At 43.6% G+C, this 27,627-nt stretch overlaps 1 protein-coding gene across 4 annotated transcripts in view; it reads left to right on the top strand.

Moving 5' to 3' along the window:
* Positions 1–27,627, top strand: part of EFCAB6 (EF-hand calcium binding domain 6) — an 89,216-nt gene that overhangs the window by 54,082 nt on the left and 7,507 nt on the right. For 2 of the 4 annotated variants that reach the window (XM_072145362.1, XM_072145361.1), the window contains 13 exons: positions 1,325–1,396; positions 4,265–4,425; positions 4,581–4,751; positions 6,259–6,427; positions 11,529–11,643; positions 12,549–12,682; positions 12,793–13,028; positions 14,961–15,057; positions 18,318–18,436; positions 20,298–20,525; positions 21,008–21,163; positions 24,951–25,146; positions 27,222–27,413. In XM_072145362.1, coding sequence (XP_072001463.1) covers positions 1,325–1,396; positions 4,265–4,425; positions 4,581–4,751; positions 6,259–6,427; positions 11,529–11,643; positions 12,549–12,682; positions 12,793–13,028; positions 14,961–15,057; positions 18,318–18,436; positions 20,298–20,525; positions 21,008–21,163; positions 24,951–25,146; positions 27,222–27,413 — 2,046 coding nt within the window. The remainder of the gene's footprint in view (positions 1–1,324; positions 1,397–4,264; positions 4,426–4,580; positions 4,752–6,258; positions 6,428–11,528; positions 11,644–12,548; positions 12,683–12,792; positions 13,029–14,960; positions 15,058–18,317; positions 18,437–20,297; positions 20,526–21,007; positions 21,164–24,950; positions 25,147–27,221; positions 27,414–27,627) is intronic. The other 2 variants (XM_072145364.1, XM_072145365.1) reach the window with 2 other exon arrangements.

Genomic DNA, 27,627 nt, shown 5'->3' with positions numbered 1-27,627 from the left:
TTCTCATGATCCCAACAGTTGGACCCTCACCGATCAGATTTTATATGTCCTATACTGTGGATAGGGGATAACTTACAAACTTGGTATAACCCCCCCCACCCCCTCCCCTCCTTTAGTGGAAGGTCCTAAGAATAGAATAGATTGATGGGGGTCCAAAACTTAGCATCTGCACGGATCAGCTAATACATAGTTCATAGATCCGGAAGCAGGCAGCGCCATTCTCTGTGTTGTGGTCGAACTGAGTCACTGCAGCTGAGTATCCATTCAAATGAATGACCTGCAGTTACCAGATCTGGCCACTACACAGAGATCGGCGCTGTCCACTTCCTGTTCCGTTCTCTACTGAGAAATTTAGACAGTGCGGTCTATAATTACATGAAATTTTGGGATGAATTAGTGGGGAATGAACACTGTGTATAATATATCAGCACATACAGGGGAGTTCAGTCCCCTGCAGAGCGATCAGTCCGAGGCACTGCCCTTCTCATGTCTCACTGATCACAGACAAATGTGAATGCAGCCTTAGACCTAAGTGCTCAATTATTATGATTAATAATAAATAAATAATAAAAGTAATAATAAAAATAATGAGTGATAAGAATGAAATAATGATAAATATAATAAGAATTAATAACAATAAATAATTAATTTTAACGGGCCGTCTACCACTAGGATGAAAAACTGTATGCAAATGAGCCTGAGGGGCTCCTGGCTCCATTAACATCTATGGAGCCTGGAGCCCCTCAGACTCATTTGCATACAGTTTTTCATCCTGGTGGTAGACGTCCTTTAATAACAAATTAATGGACATAATTAACTGGTAATAAATTTAAATTATTAATAAAGAATAATGATAAAGTGAATAAACTTATTATAAAACTATTAATAATAATAATAATACTGGAGAATATAATTAATAATAAATAATACAATGTGTAATAAAAATTAATAACATTATAAAAATAAATAGTTAATAATGATTAATAGTAAAATTAGTCTACATGATGATTAATAATAAAATAATTCAAATTACACTAATAATAATAAAAATGAGAAAAAAATTGCATTAATAATAATGTATAATACAAAAGAATAAAAAAATTATGAATAATAATAACAATGATAAATACAATAATGAATAATAAAATATTGAATAATAATAATACAAATTATAATTAGATAATTGATCATACATAACAATACATTAATAATCTAGTAATAATGATTATTGATGATGATAATTTATAACGTTCTACAATTTACATTTGGTTTCATTTTTTATTTTAATATTATGTTTTTTATTTTATTTTCATTTCTTTATCAGACAGGTCACAAATGGTTAAATAACACGAGGCAACTTGCGAAGCAGACGCCGGTCTTGCTGTCTTTGGATACAGTAAGTATATGTGATAACATGGATACTAAAAATCTGTCTGTTCTCCCTCCACTAAGTCGTATGTGTATATATTGTGTCTTATATACTGTGTGTTATATATTGTGTCTTATATATTGGGGGTCATTTACTAAGGGCCCGATTCGCGTTTTCCTGACGTGTTACCCGAATATTTCCGATTTGCGCCGATTTCCCCTGAATTGCCCCGGGAATTTGGCGCACGCAATCAGATTGTGGTGCATCGGCACCGGCATGCACGCGACGGAAATCGGGGGGCGTGGCCGAACAAAAACCCGACGGATTCGGAAAACCGCCACATTTAAAACAAAAAATCTGTCGCGGAGCTTGCACTTACCTTCACTTGGAATAGGCCGGTGAACATGAGTGCGTTCCGATGCTCTTCAGCGCAGCAGCGCCACCTGGTGGACGGCGGAGGAACTGCCTTAATAAATCCCGGCCGGACCCGAATCCAGCGCAGAGAAGGCGCCGCTGGATCGCGAATGGACCGGGTAAGTAAATCTGCCCCATTGTGTCTCATAATATATTGTGTATATGACACTAATGCGGTGTAATCCGCCATGACACCCCAGAGCCTCCCGATCCTCGGGCGTCAGACTCGTAGGCACAGCGATGGCTCCGGCGGGTTTTATCCGCACTTTGGAGTGTAAAAGTAGGGACCGGCTGGCTGATTACATTAATTCTTATTTAATAGCTCGGATCTCGTCTGGCTGCTTCGCTTAGGGTAGTAAACAGCGCTAAAAAAATGACTGCTACATTGTCGAGCAATTTACATAGAAACTTCTTTCTAATCTGCAAGTCAACAATTAACGCTTTGTGGTGCTGAACAAAGTCAATCAGAGTTGGGTATAACATGATATACAGGGATAGTTGTGGCATTTTAGAAACATTTTGTATTGTACATTATGTTCTCTGTGTGATGCTGCTTATCTGGGCTCAGGCAGCGTCTCCTTCTACTTGTAATCCTATAACTACCAGTGATAATGAAGGAATACCATGAGGTTTTACTGTAGGCTGTAAAGTGAGATCTCTGTTTTATTTCTCATTTCTGACACCTAGTGGCCAGTGTGGAAACTGCTTCCTTATAGGTTTTGTCCACATCTTACCTCTATCTGCTCTTTATCTCTAGAAAAAAAAAAACTGAAAATGTGGTTGGGGAAAACTTGTATACATTGAAAATCCTCATTAAAAGGGAATACATTTTTATTTATGAGAATCAGATTCTGATTTATAATATGTCTCCTATTTTTGAATTCTATCGACTGTATAAAATTATATGGGCGACCATCTTGTCTGAGCTGCTATAGCAGCATTCAGAGGTTTGTTTTACAGCCGTAAACATAGGAACCTGTAGTTTAGAGATGAGTCTATTGGAGAGTGTAGTGGGCATGCTCTGTGGCCTGTGCAGGGAGGAGGCGGGGTGCTTTGACATCACCTATAGACTGCTATGGGAGAGTGTAGTGGGCATGCTCTGTGGCCTGTGCAGGGAGGAGGAGGGGAGCTGTGACATCACCTATAGACTTCTATGGGAGAATGTAGTGGGCATGCTCTGTGACCTGGGCAGTGAGGAGGAGGGTAGCTGTGACATTATCTATAGACCTCTATGGGGGAGTGTAGTGGGCATGCTCTGTGACCTGGGCAGTGAGGAGGAGGGGTGCTGTGACATCACCTATAGACCTCTATGGGAGAGTGTAGTGGGCATGCTCAGTAACCTGTGCAGTGAGGAGGATGGGGTGTTGTGACATCACCTATAGACTTCTATGGGAGAGTGTAGTGGGAATGCTCTGTGACCTGGGCAGTGAGGAGGAGGGGTGCTGTGACATCACCTATAGACTTCTATGGGAGAGTGTAGTGGGCATGCTCTGTGACCTGGGCAGTGAGGAGGAGGGGAGCTGTGACATCACCTATAGACTTCTATGGGAGAGTGTAGTGGGCATGCTCTGTGACCTGGGCAGTGAGGAGGAGGGGAGCTGTGACATTATCTATAGGCCTCTATGGGAGAGTGTAGTGGGCATGCTCTGTGACCTGGGCAGTGAGGAGGAGGGGTGCTGTGACATCACCTATAGACCTCTATGGGAGAGTGTAGTGGGCATGCTCAGTAACCTGTGCAGTGAGAAGGATGGGGTGTTGTGACATCACCTATAGACTTCTATGGGAGAGTGTAGTGGGCATGCTCTGTGACCTGGGCAGTGAGGAGGATGGGGTGTTGTGACATCACCTATAGACTTCTATAGGAGAGTGTAGTGGGCATGCTCTGTGACCTGGGCAGTGAGGAGGAGGGGAGCTGTGACATTATCTATAGACCTCTATGGGAGAGTGTAGTGGGCATGTTCTGTGACCTGGGCAGTGAGGAGGAGGGGTGCTGTGACATCACCTATAGACTTCTATAGGAGAGTGTAGTGGGCATGCTCTGTGACCTGGGCAGTGAGGAGGAGGAGTGCTGTGACATCACCCATAGACTTCTATAGGAGAGTGTAGTGGGCATGCTCTGTGACCTGGGCAGTGAGGAGGAGGGGAGCTGTGACATTATCTATCGGCCTCTATGGGAGAGTGTAGTGGGCATGCTCTGTGACCTGGGCAGTGAGGAGGAGGGGAGCTGTGACATTATCTATATACCTCTATGGGAGAGTGTAGGGGGCATGCTCTGTGACCTGGGCAGTGAGGAGGGGAGCTGTGACATCACCTATAGACCTTTATGGGAGAGTGTAGTGAGCATGCTCTGTGACCTGTGCAGAGGTTGAGAATGGTGGATCCAGCGTCGCCTATAAATAGATGATATTTGTTATCGTCTATTCTTGACTGTTATGATAATTTGTGATCTCTACATCACATTTTGCAACTTCTCGATTGCAGGTAGAAACCATTCTCCGAGAGAAGATAATTACCCACTGGAAGGACTTCTCCAAAGCGGTCCAAGCATGTGACACTACAGGGTCAGGGGTCGTCGCCCGGGACCAGTTGCGAAGGATTCTTCAGTCGTATTGCCCTTCGGTGTCGGACGATCACTGTCAGATGTGCGGCTTGTAATGTTGTATTTAAGCAACCGTTTCAAAAGGGTGTGTCCTGAGTAAATCTGATTGGAGAGTATATGGACACACCCTATTGGCAAAGTAACTCCCAATCCTCATGAACCTGACCTGATTTTATTTTTTTTTTTTAATCTTTGTAGGATTTTTGATCGATACAATTCAGGTTCTTCTGATGGAGTCCCGTTTATGCAGTTTCTACACGACTTAGGGGTGACCGTATCTTGCCCCGGAGACGTCAATGGTGTAAGCACCGACATCTTCGAAAGAAACCAGTTCCAAGAGGAATTGCGTCAGTGCGATCACTCGGACCGGTAAAGTGTAACATGTACAGGAATAAAGAACAACAAGACGGCATCTAAGCTCAGAATCTCTACAATGTAACGTCATATATATATGTATACAGTGACCACGGGGGGCGGTAATGGGTCCCCTGGGGGTGGACACTTTTATACCACATCTACAGGGAATTACTAAAAGCTTGTAAGCTCTCAATGTCTCCCCTGGATGTGCTGCCTATGTCTGTAAGACCATAGATTTTAATTACTAGAGGGGAGGGGCTGCTGGTTCCCTGCTCACTCTGGAGGGAGGAGGAGGTCATGTGATGCTGTAGCTAGATGAAGAGTTGTGTCTTTGTTGATCTGTGGATGCAGATGTAGGATGTAGGAAGTCTCCTACAAAGAATATGTAGGTACAAGGTCTGTTCCCTATCAGTCCCTCCTTCACAGTGTGTGATTTTGCAGAATGTTTTTTGGTCTCTCTTTGCACCTCAAACTGCATTCTAGACTCCTATACAACCTCCTCCCCCACCTTCTCCTCTCAGGACACTATCTACACAGCAGCGAAGGTGTTAACCCTTAATACTTACACTGTACAGACTATACACTTTATGTAACTATTTCACTGCTGGTTTCTACTACATATAACATGCTGCATGCTACTCTATATGATGATGAAAGACACTTATTTAAAGATGCAGGCACTATGACTGTGGTTATGTTTGTATATTTGTTAACCATGGTCTCCTTCCTTCTAAACTATAAAACCAATGAGCCTGAAGGGCGGCTTTGGGTGTTACCAGTGCCCTGCATGCTGCAGGTTCACAGGCTTTTACAGTGTGCAGGGATACTTCTCTCTCCCACTGTGTGCTGAAACTTTTGCTGCTGCAGTGAGATTACATCACACAGAGGGAGGGGAAGCGCTGAGGATGTTGAGGGAGAGACAGTGTAAAAGCCTGTGAAGCCAGAGCATTGAGGGTCTCTGGTAATACCAGCGTAGGCCCTTCAGACTCATTAGTATAGATCCAAACATTGATTTTAGAAGGAAAGAAGCCATGGATAACACATATAAGAAGATTACCGCAGTTATAGCGTCTGGATCTATGAGTAAGTGCCCCAGGTTTATCATGATGGATTTTGGTGCTAGATTTCCTTGAATCACTGTATAAATCCTGTATCTATGCACTATGTTGAGCTCAGTGAATTTACTTGTAGGAATCTTTATTTGCTGCTACATTACTTTGTAAGAGAACATAAAGCATCATGGGATTTGAGGGCAGCTTATATGTGACTCAGCTTTAGGGCAAAGTCAGGAAGAGGTTGGTCTCCTCCTACTTCAGTGCTGCTGAGGAGAATTTTTGACAAGTAGCTTCTAGAACAGAAAATGCCACAACTCTGGAAAGAAAAGGGCGACCAACACAACATGGACGTTGTTCTGGGGGTTTTTTGAATGGGGGAATCACATATAATTGTTTGTTAAAAATCATTATGGAATTACACTTTAATGTTGAACTAACCAATATATTTCACATTTTATTACAAGAATGAGAGAGATTGAGCATCAAGCCAGCAACCTGATCAGGAAGATAACTGTGGAAGAGGTTATCGACAAGCTGAAGGATTGTGTCACCAGACGTGGGTTTTCCGTCAAGGAAAGTTTTCTTGCCAATAAACAACCAAATGGAAAAGTCACCAAAAAAGATTTTAGGAAGGTAAGAACAGCCTATTGCCTACGTAGTCGGAGCTAAAAAATTGGTACACGCCAGCACACGTCCAGGCCCGTTTGAAGTTCACCAATGACTGAACGATCCAAAGGAACCATGGTAGAAGGTCATGTGGTCAGATTAGAGAGAAATAGAACTTTTTTGGTATCAACTCCACTTTTTGTGTTTGGAGGAAGATTGAAGAAAACCCCAAGAATATAATCTCACCATGAAGCATGGGGGTGGAAACATCATAATTTGGGGGGCTTTTCTACTAAGGGAACAGGGTGACAGCAGCCTATTGAAGGGATAGATTGGGCCATGTATTGCTAGATTTTGGCCAATGATCTCAGTAAAAGATGGGTCGTGGCTGGGTTTTCGAGGATGACAACGAACCGAAACACACTCCCTGAGCAACTAAGGAGCAGCTCCATAAGAAGCAATTCATGGACAGTCTCACACAGTTGAAGTGTACCTACAATTTAAAAAATTACATTCTTTGTAGAAGGGAAATCTTGCATATCAAAATACTAAGAAAAGACCCAAATCATGCCTCCTGGGTGGAAGCATGGACTAAATCTGACCTCATCTGCCAATAAGATCTTCCATCAATGATCGTATGGGGTCATGTATAATATACGACCCGTGATACACAACAAACCTTTCAAAAATGATCAAGAAATATAGATGAAAAGCCAAAAGCAGCGACTGATTTCGGTGAATCATCCTCCCCCGTGTTTTCCATCATTGGCTCATCACATGTCAGATCCATTTAATTGTGAAATGTTACATAATGACGATTCCAGGTTGACTCCGGGCCACACGCGGATAAAAAAAGGCTCATTCTGTTGTGCTGCGAGACTTCTTAGCGCAGCGAGCACAGTGTCAAGTTGTTAATGAGAGATTTCTCATTCTGTTAACACGTCTCGTAGCCCCACGAGCCACAAATCATCCTCTTTACACACTTTGCAATTAACACTTACTCAAGAAAAAAAAAAAATCGGGGAAAAAAAGCGCAGTAGATGATCGCCAAACGCCTTTAGAAAACAAAAGTTTTCCTCCCAATTACAGGATGTAGAATTATTTCAAGAAATTATTTTCGAAACCTTTAAATTTTATTTAACGGTAAATAGATAAAGGGGGACAACAAAGACCATAATAAACCGATAGTTTACAAAAACACCAATACCCCGTACAGTACCCAAATAACACCAATGCCCCAGCACGAACAAAGCAGTGTAAATACAACCAATATTTTGGAGGGTTGGGTGGCTACCTGGACGGTATTTTATTGGCTTAGCAATTATTTTTACAGTACGGCTTATTTTTATTCCCATATTTTAGGGCCATTTTTGTTATCCATGTAGAACAATCAGATAGCGCTAGCTAGTACTTTTGGCTCCTCCCCCTTCTTGTGGCCAGTGTTTTGGAGTCCTGACCCTTCTTGGGGCTAGTATGTTGGAGTCCTGCCCCTTCTACTGGATGACATTTTTGAGTCCTGTCCCAAATCGTGATCTGTATTTTTAGATTCAGGCACCACTTAGGGCCACTGTTATTGAGTACTATTTTGTCAGATATTTGTTTTAAGAGTTCTGTCTTTTCTTCATGGGGCCAATGTTTTAAAGGTCTATCTCTTCTTGTGACTGGTACTATTAAATTATTTCCCTTCTTGTGGTTGGATTTGTTTAGTCCTGTCTCCTCGTGCGACCAGTAGGTTTGAGTCCCGTTTCTTCTTGTGACTAGTAGGGTGGAGTCCAGTTTATTCTTGTGACCAGTAGGTTTGAGTCCTGTTTCTTCTTGTGACCAGTAGGTTTGAGTCCTGTTTCTTCTTGTGACTAGTAGGTTTGAGTCCTGTTTCTTCTTGTGACCAGTAGGTTTGAGTCCTGTTTCTTCTTGTGACTAGTAGGTTGGAGTCCTGTTTCTTCTTGTGACTAGTAGGTTGGAGTCCTGTTTCTTCTTGTGACTAGTAGGTTGGAGTCCTGTTTCTTCTTGTGACTAGTAGGTTGGAGTCCTGTTTCTTCTTGTGACTAGTAGGTTGGAGTCCTGTTTCTTCTTGTGACTAGTAGGTTGGAGTACCGTCCCTTCTTGTAACCAATAATTTTGAGTCCCATCTCTTCTTTTGGCCAGCAGGTTTAAGTTCCTTCTCTTCTTGTAGAGAAGCTTTTGGTCGTGTCATTTAGTGACCATAGTTATGAGTCGCAGTCGCGTCCCTTCTTGTGGCTGGAATTTTTTTTGTACATTTTTCCTGTAGGTTTGAGTCCCGTTTCTTCTTGTGACCAGTAGGTTTAAGTCCCGTTTCTTCTTGTGACCAGTAGGTTTAAGTCCCGTTTCTTCTTGTGACCAGTAGGTTTAAAGGGAACCCGTCACCACTATTTTCACAAATACAGCTAGTGACAGGTTCCTATAGAGCTCTAATAACTATCTGACACCCTGCTTGTAGCTAAAAATTATGCCCCTGAGATTCCCATATATTCAACTTTATAGTTTTATCTGGTAACTAAGCATGGTTACATGTAGTCCAGGTGGGCGTGGCCTCCTCGGGCTGAATCCAGCAGCTCCTCCCCATCCTATATCTGTATACTGCTATAATGTCATGTGACCAGGGTGACATCATCGCAGGTCCTATAGCTTTTGTAGCATTAGGAGCTGTACACTAAGCATATATGTCATGAAATCACAGCATATTTTATCACATGAAATCACAGCAGGCTGCATGAAGAGGAGTAGAAGTCCATGGAGGCTGCTGTGATGGTTTTATGTGGTCAGATATGTACATGGGGTATAGTTTTCATATTAAGTAGCTCAAGGACCTTTGATGATGTCACCCTGGTCACATGACATTAGGCCACGCCCCCGTGGACTAGCTCCAAAGCTGCATAGATACCAGGCAAGATTATAACTCTGATTTTATGGGGATCTGAGGGGAACAATTTTTAGCTACAAGCAGGGTGTCAGATAGTTATTAGAGCTCTATGGGAACCTGCCACTACCTGTATTTGTGAAAATAGTGGTGACGGGTTCCCTTTAAGTCCTGTTTCTTCTTGTGACCAGTAGGTTTAAGTCCTGTTTCTTCTTGTGACCAGTAGGTTTAAGTCCTGTTTCTTCTTGTGACCAGTAGGTTTAAGTCCTGTTTCTTCTTGTGACCAGTAGGTTTAAGTCCCGTTTCTTCTTGTGACCAGTAGGTTTAAGTCCTGTTTCTTCTTGTGACCAGTAGGTTTAAGTCCCGTTTCTTCTTGTGACCAGTAGGTTTAAGTCCTGTTTCTTCTTGTGACCAGTAGGTTTAAGTCCTGTTTCTTCTTGTGACCAGTAGGTTTAAGTCCCGTTTCTTCTTGTGACCAGTAGGTTTAAGTCCCGTTTCTTCTTGTGACCAGTAGGTTTAAGTCCCGTTTCTTCTTGTGACCAGTAGGTTTAAGTCCCGTTTCTTCTTGTGACCAGTAGGTTTAAGTCCCGTTTCTTCTTGTGACCAGTAGGTTTAAGTCCCGTTTCTTCTTGTGACCAGTAGGTTTAAGTCCCGTTTCTTCTTGTGACCAGTAGGTTTAAGTCCCGTTTCTTCTTGTGACCAGTAGGTTTAAGTCCGGTTTCTTCTTGTGACCAGTAGGTTTCAGTCCCATTTCTTCCTGTGACTAGTAGATTGGGGTAACATCTCGTCTTGTAACCAATACTTTTAAGTCGCATCTCTTCTTATGACCTGAAGTTTTTAGTTGTGTCCCTTCTTATGACCGGTAGTTTTGAGTCGCATCTCTTCTTGTGACCTGAAGTTTTTAGTTGTGTCCCTTCTTATGACCGGTAGTTTTGAGTCACGTCCCTTCTTGTGACCCATATTGTTGAGTCCTGCCCCATTGGGACCTGTATTGTTGAGTCTTGCCTAATTTGTATTTTTAAGTTTAGCCCTCTTCTGTGGCCAATGTTTTTAAGTTACACCTTAAGTTTTGTCCTATCAGGGCCTGTATTTTCTAAGTTGAACCCAATCTTGTAGCTGGTATTTTTTCAGCCCTGTCTCACTTTTGTTATTAGAAATTCACACTTGATACCACAGTATCTTAAATATATCTGTCTGGCCCCTTACTATAGGAGAATTGAAATTTGGTAGCCTCTTCATTTGTCTCTAGACATCCACTATAGACAAACTATTGCCAAAACCTTTGTTAAAGGGAACTTGTCAGGAGATTTATGCTACTTCACTAATGGACTTCTTCTTCAAAAACAGCTTTATTACTGCATTTTTTTGTTTTGAGAAAAAAGTCCACTTTGTCCACTCCCCTGTTGACTTGAATGACAGGTCTCTCCCTCGTCCTCCTTAGAAGAGCGAGAAACCTGTCAATCACCAGAGAGAAGCCTCCTGATGGGACTTGATTCTGACTTCCCTTTTTCAATTTGATGTGTCCCTTTAAATTTTAAGAACTTTCCTATCTTAAGTTTAATTAACAGCATAAAAAAGTAATACAGTAATTAAAAAAAGTTTGGATTTTATTTTTAGAAACCGTGCTAGGTACAAGATTTGCATATTTACCTGTGCGGAGCATAAGCCGGTACATATGTGCGCTCTAATTTAAATTATTTATGACTAAATTAACAACGTCTAAAGATTTGTTGTCGAAAAAAGGCAAAAAAAAAATTAAAAGAAATAAAATAAAAATATATAAAAACATTCCCCCTGCTGTCACGTATCGAAAAGGGATGAAAATGTTCATTTTGGACGGCTGCTGTCATTCAACCAGTTAAGTCTCCTGAAATAATTCATTACATTTCATCTGTCAAGTCCTCGTTATATAAGCCGCGTCTTCCCGGGAGGAGAAGATATTTTACCCACGAGACCCAACTGAAAAGTTTTAAAGGGGAAAAAAAAAAGGAAAAAGTTTCGGTTTTTTTTGTGGCTCCCTGTGGCGGTATTTTTTATATATTCTTTTCCGTCGTCTCGATTTCCTTAGAGACTACGTTCCGTTCATTAACACGCTCGGAAATACTTTACATCATACATCCCCCCTCCCCTCCCCCCCCCCCCCCATCGCTGTAAATTCCTGAGCCGCTCCGTCTCTCTTATCTGACAATTTACACCTTCGGAATTGACACATCTACATGTATCTGAGCGTGTACCATCTCCTTTACGCAGGTTTTGCTGGATCACGAGCTGCATCTCGATGAGGATCAATTTAACACCTTGACCGAAAAATTGGGGTTTACAAAGGACGGCTTAAGTTATCTGGATTTTGTGTCGTTATTTGAAGGTATGGCGGCTAGAAATTTTGGCAAATTTTCCTAATAAAAATAATTCTAAACGTGCCATGATGTTACGATAATGAGTTGCCAATAAATAAGTTATATATTAACTTAGTTCTGTCCCAAGATGGGCGGAGCTTTGTTTTCACAACATGACTTGTGGCAGGAAATGACATCAGGAGGTGGAGTCTGACACTTCCTGTGAAAGTTTATCAGAAAAAAAGGTTCTATAAGTCAGTCAAATACCAGTATATAGTTTTTTTGTAAACTTGCCTGACGAAGGGGCCAGTGTGCTACAACAATATTATATTTTGAGTTGGCCAAGAAAATCACCAATAGTCAACTGTTTTGGCTTTTTTACAGAAAAAAATATTTAACATGACTTAATATGATATGATATGACCCTGTAATATTTTATATTGAAAAGGATTGGGGGCGGTCTTACAAAAAAAAAATTTTAAGTTACTTTTCCAACATTTGCTGCTACAAATCTGTATAATTTGAATGCTCCTTAAACTATATTCACTTTATAGGTCATAAAAATTAACATGTAGTATTACATAATGATTATATTACTTACCTACATTATACATAGTACATTGTATATAGCAATGTGAGCAGCCACCGAATCACCTGGTGGACGCACATGCTCAGTTGCTCTCCACTACAGCCAGGCCTATGTATGATGATGAACTGGTCACTGCTGTGCAGCCAATAGCAATAACTTTTTGGCCTGCTTGGCAGGACAGGGGCAGAGTCTTTGCTGGGAAAACCCTTTAAAGGGACTGTAGAATTTTTAGTTTAATAATGAACTAATGATACATGTTGGTCTTTAAATTCCTTTAAAGGGATATTTCTATTGTGTGAAGAACATAAGTGGTGTATAATAATGACCAGGGTTTCTCATTTCCAGTCCCCTCAGGGGAAGGACCAGGGGAGAAGTTACAGACTAGTCCCAACCATCGAGTGAATAAGACCAAGTTTCATTACATGACAGCAGAGGAGTGTCTCGGACAGTTGTTGGATAAATTAAGGGAAGGGTATGGGGTAAGTATGGATAAATGCTTCTGTCCCCTCTTAGACTGACCTAAGGTGAGCATAGGCAGAGCCTAAGTGATGTTTCATCATGGTCTCCGATCTGATTTTTTGGTCTTCAGGACACGTATAGCTCCTTCTACAAAATAGACAGCAACCGGGACGGCCTCATCACCATGCACGACTTCCGCCAACTGCTGGACGGCTTCATGTTCATCATCACACAGAAGGAATATGAACGTCTCCTCGGCCTCCTGGGTCTGAACCTAACGTCCACCCTCAATTATACCGAGTTCCTTAACTTATTACGAAGGCAGGAGAAAGCGGACTGCCCACCATGGCTGAATTCATTTTACAGGTAGACTACACCTGTGTGTTTTAGGTATCTACCACATGTATGTAGAGGAGATGAAGACTGATGGAACTTGCTTCATTGGGTGGTGTTGACGTCAACGCATCATGTGACTCCAGTCGGGTGCCAAGTCCAAGCTCCTTTAGTTCACAATAATTATTAAATTAAAAGACACAAGGGAAATGAGGAAAACCATAGTACAAATAGTACATTCCTGCAGTCCTCAGACCAGGTCCCCTGTAAAATGGTGATCACAGACCAGGCCATAGAATGAATAAGCCCCCTGATGGACCCCATATCCAACCGCCTATAAAAAAGAGCTCCACTGTTTACAGACTCAACTTCCTTTCCCACAGTTTACACACCAATTCCTTACCCAGGCCAAACCCCTATCATTTACAGACCCCAGACCAAACCCCGCTCCTTTACAGACCCCAGGCCAAACCCCCTTTTGTTTATAGACCCTAGGCCAAAGCCCTCCCATTTACAGACCCCAGGCCAAACCCCCTTTTGTTTATAGACCCTAGGCCAAAGCCCTCTCATTTACAGACCCCAGGCCAAAGCCCTCTCATTTACAGACCCCAGGCCAAACCCCCATTTGTTTATAGACCCCAGGCCAAAGCCCTCCCATTTACAGACCCCAGGCCAAACCCCCTTTTGTTTATAGACCCCAGGCCAAAGCCCTCCCATTTACAGACCCCAGGCCAAACCCCCTTTCGTTTACAGACCTCAAACCAAACCCCTCTTGTTTCCAAACCCCCTTTTGTTTCCAGACCCCAGACCAATCATCTCTCATTTACAGGCCCCAAACCCTTTCACAGCCCAGTCCAAACCCCCTTTCGTTTATAGACCCCAGGCCAAAGCCCTCTCATTTACAGACCCCGGTCCAAACCCCCTTTTGTTTACAGACCCCAGACCCTCTCATTTACAGACTGCAGACCAAACCCCTCTTATTTGCAGACCACACCCCTCTCATTTACAGACTGCAGACCAAACCCCTCTTATTTACAGAACCCAATCCAAACCCCTTTCATTTACCGTCCCTTAGACATAAGCTCTCTCATCTACAGACTTCAGACCAAACCCCCTTTTGTTTACAGACCCCAGACCAATTATCTCTCATTTACAAACCTGAGACCAAACCCTTCTCATTGACAGACCCCAAGACTAGAACCCTCCCTTCTGTATAAATCCATGACCTATAGGTAAACTGTACCTTTTCAGACCCTAGACAAGCCCCCAAACAATCCCATTACAGTCCTTAGACCAGAGCTTCTGATATTCCTCTCTCTCAATTCCTTCACTTAGTAATAATCCCGGACACTGCATTGTGAGTTCTGATTGTTATTTAAATGCACTTCAAAGTTTTCCCCAAAAAAATTATAACATATCCACAGAATAAGTCCTCAGTGCGGATGACGGGGGGTCCAGAACTTCCACAGATCAGCTGTGGGGAGTGGCTGATGTATATAGAATGATACAGGAAGTAGACAGCGCCACTCTACGTGTAGTGGTCAGGCCAGGTTACTGCAGTTCCTATTCTATTCATTTTAAATAGCGGCTCAGCTACATTGACTCCTTCCAGCCACTACACAAAGAGCGGCGCCGTCTGCCTCCTCTACCATTACCTGTGTATAAGAACAGCTGATCTGTGGGAGCGTTGGGGTCAATCCTGTGTGAATGACCCATCTTTTAGCCCAGAAACCCCTGTAGGTCTTCTCCATCCTTCAGTAGTGCAGCCTCAGCCTCAGTAACTTCAATTACTCAAGTAAGATAGTTAAAGTCTTATACATCTTTTTAGTATATGACAAAATTGTTTTAATTGCTCATTTACATGAGCGATGCTTTTACGGATAGATGGCGTTAGCGGTGGCGGACGTTCTGCCACGTGAAATTTGTCTTTCTTAATTAATACCAATTCTTTTCATTTTCTCGAAGGCCAAAACAAAGCCAGGACTGCGCGGATCTGGCCTGCGATCAGGCTCATTACTACCTCGTCACGAAGGCGCAAGGCAGATGGCACGACTTAGCCAAGGTAAAAAAAAAAATGTGCGACATTCACAGCGTCGCCAGCTCTGTGCCAACACCTCGCGCTTTCCAGGACGCCTTTATTGATGTGACGAGACAGATTCATTCAAGCGACATACGTAAAGGGTTAACGTTCCCTTTCTGTCGTAGGTGGGGGGGGGGGGGTACTCAAGTGGTATAGGAGCCATATACAGCATTAGTGGCCCAGCACAGTGGTCCCCAACCTTTTTTTGACTAGGCACTGCCCGTGAAAACCTTCTCCAAGATCGGTGGGGTTAGGGGGGAAGGTGGGCTGGTGTTGTTGTTTCAGAGCCAAAAATTTATATTGCACGCCCCCACCAAAAACTCCCTGTGTGCCCTAGCTTATATTGTCCCCTTTCCTAAAGCATGTCCCCCAGTTATATTGTCCCCATTCCTAAAGCATGTCCCCCATTTATATTGTTCTCATTCCTAAAGCATGCCCCCCAGTTATATTGTCCCCTTTCCTAAAGCATGTCCCCCAGTTATATTGTCCCCATTCCTAAAGCACGTCCTCCAGTTATATTGTCCCCATTCCTAAAGCATGCCCCCCAGTTATATTGTCCCCATTCCTAAAGCATTCCCCCCAGTTATATTGTCCCCATACCTCAAGCACGTCCTCCATTTATATTTTCCCCTTTCCTAAAGTATGCCCTCAGTTAAATTGTCCCCATTCCTAAAGCATGTCCCCCAGTTATATTGTCCCCATTCCTAAAGCATTCCCCCCAGTTATATTGTCCCCATACCTAAAGCATGCCCCCATTTATATTTTCCCCTTTCCTAAAGCATGTCCCCCAGTTATATTGTCCCCATTCCTAAAGCACGTCCTCCAGTTGTATTGTCCCCATTCCTAAAGCATGTCCCCCATTTATATTGTCCCCATTCCTAAAGCATGCCCCCCGGTTATATTGTTCCCATTCCTAAAGCATGCCCCCAGTTATATTGTCCCCATTCCTAAAGCATGCCCCCCAGTTATATTGTCCCCATTCCTAAAGCATGCCCCCCAGTTATATTGTCCCCATTCCTAAAGCATGTCCCCCAGTTATATTGTCCCCATTCCTAAAGCATGCCCCCCATTTATATTGTCCCCATTCCTAAAGCATGTCTCCAGTTATATTGTCCCCTTTCCTAAAGCATGCCCCAGTTATATTGTCCCCTTTCCTAAAGCATGACCCCCAGTTATATTGTCCCCATTCCTAAAGCATGTCCCCCAGTTATATTGTCCCCATTTCTAAAGCACGTCCCCCAGTTATATTGTCCCCTTTCATAAAGCATGTCCCCCAGTTATATTGTTCCCTTTCCTAAAGCATGTCTCCAGTTATATTGTCCCCTTTCCTAAAGCACGTCCCCCAGTTATATTGTCCCCTTTCCTAAAGCATGTCCCCCATTTATATTGTCCCCTATTTATATTGTACCCTTTCCTAAAGCATGTCCCCCAGTTATATTGTCCCCTTTCCTAAAACATGCCCCCCAGTTATATTGTCCCCTTATCTAAAGCATGTCCCCCAGTTAAATTGTCCCCTTTCCTAAGGCATGACCCCCAGTTATATTGTCCCCTTTCCTAAGGCATGTTCCCCAGTTATATTGTCCCCTTTCCTAAGGCATGTTCCCCAGTTATATTGTCCCCTTTCCTAAGGCATGACCCCCAGTTATATTGTCCCCTTTCCTAAGGCATGACCCCCAGTTATATTGTCCCCTTTCCTAAGGCATGTTCCCCAGTTATATTGTCCCCTTTCCTAAGGCATGACCCCCAGTTATATTGTCCCCTTTCCTAAGGCATGACCCCCAGTTATATTGTCCCCTTTCCTAAGGCATGACCCCCAGTTATATTGTCCCCTTTCCTAAGGCATGACCCCCAGTTATATTGTCCCCTTTCCTAAGGCATGTTCCCCAGTTATATTGTCCCCTTTCCTAAAGCATGCCCCCCCAGTTATATTGTCCCCTTTCCTAAAGCATGTTCCCCAGTTATATTGTCCCCCTTTCTAAAGCATACCCCCCCCAGTAATATTGCCCTATTTCCTTCATCCTCCTTTACTTCTATTCCCCCCTTTTAATGCTTCATGCCCCCCCTTCTTTTTCCACCATCTAGAGATGAGCCGAACCAAACTTTAAGCTGAGTTCCCGGGTTTAGTAAGTCCCGCACATCCAGGACATATTGCCGGGTTTTCAACCATGTAGCCAATCCAGCAAATTAACGCCCCTACCTACTAGTGATAGCTGTGATTGGCCAGAGGTGTTGTGGCCAAAACGTTGTAAAAGTAAATCCAACACTTACCTTCCCTGTTCCGACACAGCAGTCTTCTCTTCCTTGACTTCTCTTCCGAGTTAGTGCACTGTTCTATTGTCGGCAGATACAATGGACCACATTCATCAAAAAAACGGTACATTGTGCAATACGTGCAGCTACCTGTGTAGTGTGCAGTGTGCAGGGGGTGCAAGATGCAGGATTTCTGGTGCCCCCTGCACTGCCCCTACAGAGTGCGTCTTTTTTTTTGGGGGGGGGGGCGTGCGACACACCTCTTTCGGACTTTGCATGATACATCTCCGATTGAGCACCGGAACGCCCCCCTAAGCCTTTACTGAATGTGCCCCAATGTGATGACATCATCACGCCTGCCCGTAATAGAGAAGTGCATTGATTTGGAAGAGAAGTGAAGGATGAGAGGGCTGCTGCAAGGGAACGGGGGAAGGTGGGTATTGTTTTTTTTTTTGTTTTTTGTACGGAGTTCGGCGGGGGCCCCCTACCAGGTGCTCCGAAACTGGGTTGGGGGCCGCTAACCTAGCAGACACATAAGTTTATGGGATTACGCTTTAAGGTGTTTAGGGGTTAAAGGGGCCCTTGAATTTAACATCCATAGGATATAAGGCGGTGCTTATCTCTGGGGTTTCGACTGCTCTGACCCACATCAGTCATGAGAATGGCGGGCCAAGAATCTCCTGAAGGGTCCCATACAGAACAGGGCAATTCATTTCAGGAGAGTTTGGGGGTCCTAAAAATTGATATCTCCAACGATCACACACTCATCTCCCATCAACAAAATAACAGCCCCACACCTCTCCACAGCTTGTATGTGGTGTAACACTTTTCCCTATACACCAAAGCTGTAATACCACATCCAACCCGTAGACAAGGGTGGCGCTGTTGCACGCATTTTTTGTCTAATTCTTAAAAAAAAAAAAAACCTTCAGAATACCAGAGCCTCACAATGCTGACCTTCCACTCATGTCACCGCTGATTCTGTCTCGTAGACATTCTGTGAAATCGACGGCGATGGCAATGGCATCATCCAGAAGAAAGATTTGAGAAATGTTCTCTATAGGTTTTCACTCCCTATCACCAAGAATGAATTCGAAAAACTCTGGGAGAGGTGAGAACCACAGATGTAAAGTAACATCCTTCCCCATGTGTCTGACCACCTTAAAGGGATAGTCTCCTTAAGAAAGGGAGCACCAGACATGACAGCTACACCCATGGTGCACCACAACACTAATTTACATAATAATACAGGGGATCATAATGTGTATCATACAGGGCACTCCACCTACAAGACATAGCATTCAGCATATAGGTAACTGATTCCCTTTAAAGGGGATCTGCCACCTCCGAAATCACCCAACATGTAAATGTAGTACCATCTAGGGCAATTACTAAGCTTTCCAGATTCACCTTTACCATTTCCAAACAATCTGTCGTTTTAGAGAAATTGACAATTTTATCTGTATGCAAATTAGATACTTGGTGCACTAGGGGCGGGTCTTGGTCTCTTTTCTTCTGTGTACACTTTGTTTCTATGGTGAATGTCAATCATCATAAGCAAGAGAAGTGATTGGCTACATAGAGAGAGGAAAAGAGATTCCTCAGTTGGCACTGGCCACGCCCCCCGGTGTACAACCCAATCAGCATAACGTTTTTTAAAAAATTTTGGATCTAGAAAGCTTGTAAAGTGCCCTACATAATACTGGTTTTAATTTAATAATGGTAGACTACCCCTTTAACACTCCGCCCCTTTCCCCACTATCTAGGTACTTAGCTTACCAGACGGTAGGTCGCCTCATTAGTGCCCCCGTTACTATTTGCGAGCACCGCACAGTTGTATCCAATCAGTTTGATGAATGTTTTTCCACATTTTTTTTATAATTGTTCATAAAGCGAGACACTCGTTCGTTCTATTAACATTCCATCCCGAAAAACTTTGTGCACATTCTGTATAATTTATTCAAATATTTTTTTGCAGTGAAGGCCTAAGAAGCTTTGTTCTCCCCCGTAATTGGCTGCACTTTTTATTTATTTTTTTTACTTTTGTATGTAAAAGCTTTGACGTTCTTAAGTACAAATTTTTTCATCGAGACGGAGAGAAATAACATATCTGCCACTTAAAATTCCATATCTGTTTTGTCATGTGTGACAGCGTGACAGTCAGTCAACAACGTCGGGAAACGGTATTCGATTTCCGATTTCAGTAAAAATTGAAATGTTAAAGTCAAATGCCATGAAAACAGGACTGTAAAAAACTGATTTATATTCAGGGGTTGTAACTGACCAGTGCTCACACTGCTGTGCTCTGTGGTCTCTGCAATGAACTGCTCCACAGCCCCTCCTCTCTGCTCTGAGTGACTGCTGTAGTATTTAACCAAAACCCTGCTGCAGAGCAAAGGGGTGTGGAGCAGTTGCATTTCAGAGAGCCAAGAGCACAGCAGTGTAAGGACATGTAACTATGGACTAATCCTTGAGTTAATTTGAAAAGTAAATATTATTGAGTCAGGGTCCAATCACCTGACCGGAGGAGGATGCAAACTATATTTTAAAAAATTAAAAAAAGCAGGACTGTAAAAAGTGGTTTTAAAATCCAGGAACAGGTCCTCACACTGCTTTGCTTTATGCAATGAACTAGTCTACAGCCACTCCCCACTGCTCTGAGTGACAGCTGTGGTATACAACCAAAACCCTGCTGCAGAGCAAAGGGGCGTGGAGCAGTTGCATTGCAGAGAGCTATTTCATAGGACATGTCACTATGGACCAATCCCTGACTTGAGTCCGGGTTCATTCACCTTGCTAGGAGCAGAGGCCACTATATTTTTTAACCATTTCTAATGTAGACTTGAATTTTAGAATTTTTTTTTACCCCCTCCTGCTAAGCACCACCCCATCTCGCCAACTTAAGGGAAAAGTGTCCTTCTACAGGAAGCTTGATCAAGTCAAAAAGCTCTCGTGAACGTTTGTCTTTCTAGATATGATCCAGAAGGTAAAGGTCACCTCACCCATCAAGAATTTCTCCAGAAACTAGGAGTGAACTTTGCTACCGGGGACAGCGGTCCGAGCAAACGCATCATAGAAGACAACCAAGAAACCCTGGAGAAACACTACAGCTCGCAGCAGAAGATCCTCAAGGACATGCAGGAATTTCACAAGCACCAAACCCGAGCCCTGGACATGAAAGATGTAGAGCAACAGATCAAGTAAGACGAGGTCCAGTAGGAGCAATGCGTCACTTGTGGGCCTTCATGCAGAAGACAGTCAGGGCAGGGGTGCCAAAAATAAAAGAAAGTTTTTGGTTCCGGAATTGTACCGGTATTTCCAGTTTTTCTGTTAGTGCCGGAGAGCATGGAACCAACTTGTCCAATGAGTGGCCTCCATGGGCAACGAGACGTCATTTGTAACGTAAGAGGTAGTGACATCCTGTGGTTCGGGAGAGATCTCAGGTACTTACACTGCCAAAGACTGGAAGTACAGGTACGATGAGGAAATTTGGCCCCACAGGGGTTTTCATAGATGGCCGACCGTCTAGATGTCTAGAACATAGATCGGTTGGGTCATCCAGTGCAAAAGCTTCTGCTCGCTACGTCTACGTCTAGGATCAGGAGCCTACTTAACATTTCATGACCTCATCTTCTCCTGGTTCCCGGTATCACAACTATCATCTCAATCTTTGTACCTGCAGAGATAAGTTCAGAGAGTATTATCCCGATTTTGCCAGAGCGTTCGCGAAAATTGACAAAAACAAGGACGGGTTAATAACTGTGGACGACTTCCGACAAATGCTCGAAGACTTGAACTTTCATCTCGACGACGATCAGTTTCTCAATCTCTTGTACAGGTAATGGGATATAATATAACAGAATTGAGTACAATATTGGCCATCTGTACCTTTAATAACTGATGCTCTAGTGGCAGCCAATCAGCAAAGAGATAAGGAAGGAGGGTGTTTTCTTTAGGTTTTCTTCAAACTAATGCGTCATCAACCGACCTTCAGGACCGGTTTTACCAAAACTTGCCAACTTTTGATCACAGAGATTCAAAAGCCAGGAATAAGAAGAACTTTGAGCCCCACCCGTTTATTTAGGACCCGCCTCCAACTTGAATCTCTATTACTTCATATGACCTACTTCTCCAACCCCCAGAATAATTCCAGACCACACAACAGGTCTCCTAGACACATAGGGGCTCATTTACTAAGGGCTCCGCGGCCGCACTTTCGTCGGGTTACCCGACTTTTTCCGTTTTGCGGCAAATTCCACCGGGATTTTGGCGCACGCGATCGGATTTCGGCACAATCGCGCCAGCTTTCACGCAACAGAAATCGGGGGCGTGGCCTTCGGAAAACCCGACGGATTCGGAAAAAACGCGGAATTTAAAAAAGGAATTGTGTCGCAAAATCAATCACTCACATGCAACGGGAATAGGTTGGTGCACTCCGGCAGACCTCGGTGCAGCAGTGACACATGCAGTAACTCGGGTTCACGATCTCAGTGAATCGCGCTGGACCCGAATCCTCTTCGGAGAACGCACCACTGGATCGCGCCAGGACCGGGTAAGTAAATGTGCCCCATAGTCGCCATACATGGCCTCCTAAACGCATGCCGAGCACCTGAATACAAAGATACCCAAAGATAAGCATAGATTCTCCCAGACTCCCCAGAGATGCAGACCCCAAACCCTCTAAAGATTAGACCCCAGCCCAGACCACTTTAACAACTACACGCCTAGACCCTAGGCTAGTTTACCTTTTAAGTACAGAATGTTCCTACTTATAGACCCCAGTCTAACCCCCCAACTGGGGTAAAGAGTGACCAAAAGTCCCTTTGGAGTCTCTTATGTACCCCCTATCCTGTGCACAGGGGCTAAGTCACTTTGAAGGGACATCACTTTTAGGATACTCAGCCTCTCCCCATTCCAGCACACTTGGTGTCTGTACCCGGGAAGCCCAAGGATCGAGAGATGGTTTTTGGGTCACTCTCTTGATCACCTGGGCCTCTAGGATCTCCAAATAAATTCCTCGAGAGTTGGCCAGTGTGGTTTTACCCAAAATGCCCTTTAAATGGTTTCGCTTTTGAAAAATAAAATGTTATGATCTATCCAAATTTTGCAAATAATAGGTGAAACATTTGAGGAGGGGCAGCGCGTTATCCACTGTCATTACAGATCAATGGAAAGATTCGCTTTCTATTTATCCGTCTAATTCCTGCTGATTATGGTGCATTCAACAGATGCCTGGTATAATGGCGCCTAAATGAGAACGCTCGGCGCCTACGGGAGTTATTTAAAGGTTCTTTTCTGCGATTAGCGGCTCCTCATTGTCGCCGGCCGCTCCCTAGTGTTTGTAATATTTGTTAAACATAAAGGGGAGACATGGCAGCTGACAGGAGCCCTCACCAGCAGCTGCGCGGGTACCATGCCAACTCCTCCCACATAGACAGAGGCAGATGTTTGGAGCAGTGCCACAGCTTGACTTTCGGGCACACGTTCCCAGGCCTGCGTGCATCATTCTGTTTCCCAGTTATAACCAATTCCCTCTGACAACCTCAAACATTGTCGAAATATTAATATTTATTAACCGCAGCTCCACACTATGATTTCGGCAATACACTACACACCCCTCTAACAAGCTGCCAAGCCGCTTGGGGCCCCCCGATGCAGTGTCGATTGTTAGAACTATTTGGCAAACAATGTACGGCCCCCGAGGAGACCTGTGACTGGAATACAGATCGGGCTGGAAAATTAATATAGTACATCTGAAAATTGTGCTTATGTATTATATTGGACAAGAGGACCCCCCATAGTCAGATGGACTAAACCGGGGTGCAGAGTCCACAGATCTATAGGAGGGACTTGCCAATGCATTGGAAGTGATATGACAAAAATTAAGTCCTTGTCCTAATCATTTAGCCATTTGTCAGACAAAAGGGCCCTAAGGGTTCTTCGTGCATAGGAACCGAAACGTAATTTGGACTTTAAGTACAATTCACATGAGGCTGTGCCCTGGACGAAGTTCAGATAAGTGGCAAATTGGAAGTAAAGATTGGAGCAGACTGTAGTCGTAGTCAGGAACACGATTGATTTTTAGGTAGGATAAGGAATAATAGAGGTACTGATGGTTCAGTTGGTAGTCAGAATCCATAAATGAAGCCAAAAGAATCAGATTAGTAGTCAAAAAAGATATATGTCTATGTTATAACCAGGGTGAACCAGGAGCGATTGGAAGGAGAGGTTGTAGCAGACTGTAGTCGTAGTCAGGAACACAAATGATTTAAGGTAGGATAAGGAATAAGAAAGGTACTGATGGTTTATTTGGTAGGCAGAATCCACAAACGAAGCCAAAAGAATCAGATTAGTAGTCAAAAAATGATGTTTGTATACGTTATGACCAGGGTGAACCAGGAGCCAACGTGATTGGAAGGGAAAGTTGGAGCAGACTGTAGTCGTAGTCATGACAAATAAATAAATGAAGCCAAAAAAATCAGATTTGGAGTTGAAAAGATATATGTATATGTTATAGCGTGAACCAGGAGCACTAGGGAAACCAGGAGCAGGCCTAATCCGGGGCAAATTGGAAGCAGAGATTGGAACAGACTGTAGTCGTAGTCAGGACAAACTAATGGTCTTATCTAAGAGAAAGAGTAGAAACCGTTCTGAAGGATCAGGTGGTAGACAGAATCCATAAGTGAAGCGAAAGAAAACCAATTAGGAGTCGAAAGATCCATCCGCATGTTATAACCAGGGTGAACCAGGACCCAATGTGATGAGTTGCAAATTGGAAGGAAGATTGACTTGGGGGTTCCGTCAGCTTTGTTTTTTGGAGTTTGAGGAACTTTGGAGGAGCTAACATTGCTTTTGTATGCATGTCTGTCTAGAGAAGTATCATATGAATGAGGATTTTAGGGCTGGAGATCCCTCTCTATTATAACTATAGCTCAGTTTTAGAGATGAGTGTACCCAAACTTTAGGTGTTTCCACCAGATGTCCATCTAGGCAATCACATCCATCCCTAGTGGCTGCTCTTCAGCCCTCAAGCAACATGTCTTAAGCAGAGCTGCCAAACAGAGGATGTCGAACCTAAAATTCAGATTCGCTCAACTCTAGTCAGTATCAAACTTGGTGGTTGGTTGAGGAGGCCCCCTAAAGGACTTAATCCCCGTGCTGCCACCCAAGTTTAAATCTGCTACTGGGATTGGTTGTTATAACAGTCTTGGATTCTCCCTATGTGGGGGACTTACTAATAGTAGGCGGGGTCTGACCACTTGGATTACATAAAGTCTTGGGCCAATTGATTGGTTGATCCGCACTACTGCTCCATTCCCACGTGATTGGGGGTTGTCGAGAGGTTGTATTTAGATTATTATTCACATAGTCTTCACCCATAACTTTGTATGGATTTAGTTAAAAGATAGTAAAATTGTAGGGGGTCGGGTATAAACAGAAGTTATAACACGGAGCAGCATAAGAGCGGTACACGTTACGGTTGTGTGGCGGCGAGCCAGGATCTGAAGACCTTCATCAATAAGGAATGACTTACGAGTTGCTGTCAGTCAGTGGTTCAGATAGGATGTGAATGAGATATGAGCTCCCGGTGCTGTGCTTAGTGCCGCTTCTTCTTCTTCTTAAAGGTTAAGGCTAAGAGTTCTTGACAACAAACTCTCTTACTTTGACTTCCTGAAAATGATTGACGACGGGAGGGCTTCCAAATACGGACAGAGGCAAGAAATGATTGTCCCCACCGAGAACGTCCAGAATCTCAACCCGCAGAAGATCCTCGTTAAGCTGAAAGAGTCCGTCAAGAACTCACAGGAGGAACTGCATAAAGTAAGAACCTGATATCCGATCCAGTCTCCGCACTGTACACACTGCTCTGTAACATCCAACATGTCATATCTAGCACAATGTACATTTCTTGTAGAACTCAGGGGACACCATGTAAGCGTTGACCCTAAACCATCAATACTTCTCGTAGATGATCTTCCTAGTTCCAGGTCCAAAACAGCCAAGTCCATAGTTTGCAGTTCTGGGTGGAGACCTAGCTGCTGTGACTCACTGCTTCCCCCTCCCTTCTACATATACATTTATGTCATCTGATACTTATTGTGAGCTTTTGTCCATATTGCTAGAAAGATGGAATTCAGAAAGGAGGGGGGGATGAAATCAGCCAAAGAAAGAAGTGCTTTGCTCTGATATGTTACAAAGTTTCCTGTATTTACGTGTACTCCTGAATTATGCAAATTTTGGTTAAAAGGTTCGTAGCCATTTTATAAGAATATTCATATAATAGTTGAACTTTGTGCCCCAAATATAACACATCGTTTCTCACCTCTCTAGTCCACATGTTGCCAGGGTCTCCACATTTCTTCACTTCCTGCCGTTTCCCGATACACAGGAAGTGATTGTCAATACCTACTTTTGTTCAGTGATTGGATGAGCCAGGATCTTCATCCATTTCCTGTGTGTCAAGAGACCTCAAGAAGTGGAGTATAGCGGGAATCGGGTCAAAGTCTGGACAGGAATAGCTGGATATGAGTAACGTTATCGGTCAATCTTCTCACTTATAGCAAGAGAAGATTACAGGACCATTCAATTTTTAGAGAGACGAGCACATCTTCATAGCTCTGGAGAATTTTACTCCAGCTTAGTATTGTTCAGGCACACCCACAAAATCCTCGATCCAAGCTCAGCTCCTTAGGTGGACTAATAATCAGATTTCATATGAATGAGTCCAATGATTTCGCTCCATATTAAGGGTGGAAAATAGTGGAAAAGCAGGAAAAACTGTGGAGCTATGGATACTGGGCAGGAGCAGCCTTGGTGTGAATATAGACGTAACCTCGTTTTCCACTATTCTCCATCTTCAGAATGGAGGAGAATCATTGGACTCATTCATCTGTAATCTGATTATTAGTCCATCGAAAGGACTTGAGCTCAGATCAAAGATTTTGTGGATGTTCTTGAAGTTTGGGAATATTCCTTGGACTTTCCTCCCCTGTATTGGCAATAAGTTTACCAGCCGTTGGTTTTATGTAGTATTGTTCAAGACTGGCATAGAAAGCATAGAAATTTATACCAAAATCCAGATCCAATTTATACTAGATCTCGTTCTGCCACACCCTGTAAACAGTGGCCACTACAGGTGAACTGTGGTAGTACAAGTTGGCCATTCATATAATACAGGACAGCACAATGGGGCTCATTTACTTACCCGGTCCAGTCGCGATCCAGCGGGTGCGTTCTCCGACGAGGATTCGGGTTCTGCCAGGATTCACTAAGGTCCGTGCGCCCGATGTTGCTGCTGCGCTGAGGTCCGCCGGAGTTCACCTTCTTCTCTTTGGTGCATGTAAGCACGTGTCAAGCGACACAAATTAGTTTTTAAATACTGCGGGTTTTTTCCGAATCCGTCGGGTTTTCTGACGTCCACGCCCCTGATTTCCGTTGCGTGCAAACGGCGCGGATGCGACACAATCCGATCGCGTGCGCCAAAAACCCAGGGGCAATTCAGGGAAAAACGGCGCAAATCGGTAATATATTCGGGAAACCCGGCGATTCGGCCCCTTAGTAAATGAGCCCCAATGTGAACCACTCACAATCTGTACTTCAAATATCTTCATAAAAACATCCACTCATCTCCCCTCATGAGCTCAGTATCACAATTATCCCCCCCCCCCCTCCTATACTTTTCCCCATGTTTGTGATTTCTGTCCTGTCCTCTCTCCTATCACACCGGAGACATTTTATCCATCATCGCCCTCCTCCATCAATAGAAAATGTATTGGTTCTGCAGGAAAACATGGCAGTCTGAGAAGACTTTGCCAATAAAGTCAGCGTGTATTATACCTTGTACTGTTCCTGAAGCGACTGAAAAATAATTCCAAACCCTTTGCTGTCACCTTCAGGCATTTTCCGCGTTTGATAAGGACGACACCGGCACAATAAAGCCTTCAGAATTGCACCGGATTCTTGACAGTTTCTGCTTTAAGCTCACGGACAAGCAATTCAAGTACGTCCTGAGTAAACTGGCGCTGAACGAGAGCCGCACAATAGACTGGAAAAGCTTCCTCCATAATTTCTCCACCTTCACCGTTGAGGTAGGAACGAGCTGCCGCATGTACAGAAGCTGGAAAAAATTTTTTTTTTTTTGTCTTCCCCTTTGTTGTTTCTCGCATCAAAAATTCTCGTATAAAACCTATAATTTAACTAGCAAGTGACTATTACGCACCTGACCGATAAACACTTAAAAAGAAAAAAAACCACGCCGCTGACATGCGAACAATGCAACGCTCACGAAACACAAGGCCGTCC

This window comes from Engystomops pustulosus, chromosome 4 (assembly GCF_040894005.1).
Source record: "Engystomops pustulosus chromosome 4, aEngPut4.maternal, whole genome shotgun sequence".
Classification (NCBI taxonomy): Eukaryota; Metazoa; Chordata; class Amphibia; order Anura; family Leptodactylidae; genus Engystomops; species Engystomops pustulosus.
The sequence above is the reverse complement of the archived record's forward strand: the minus strand, read 5'-3'. Positions and strand labels throughout refer to the sequence as shown.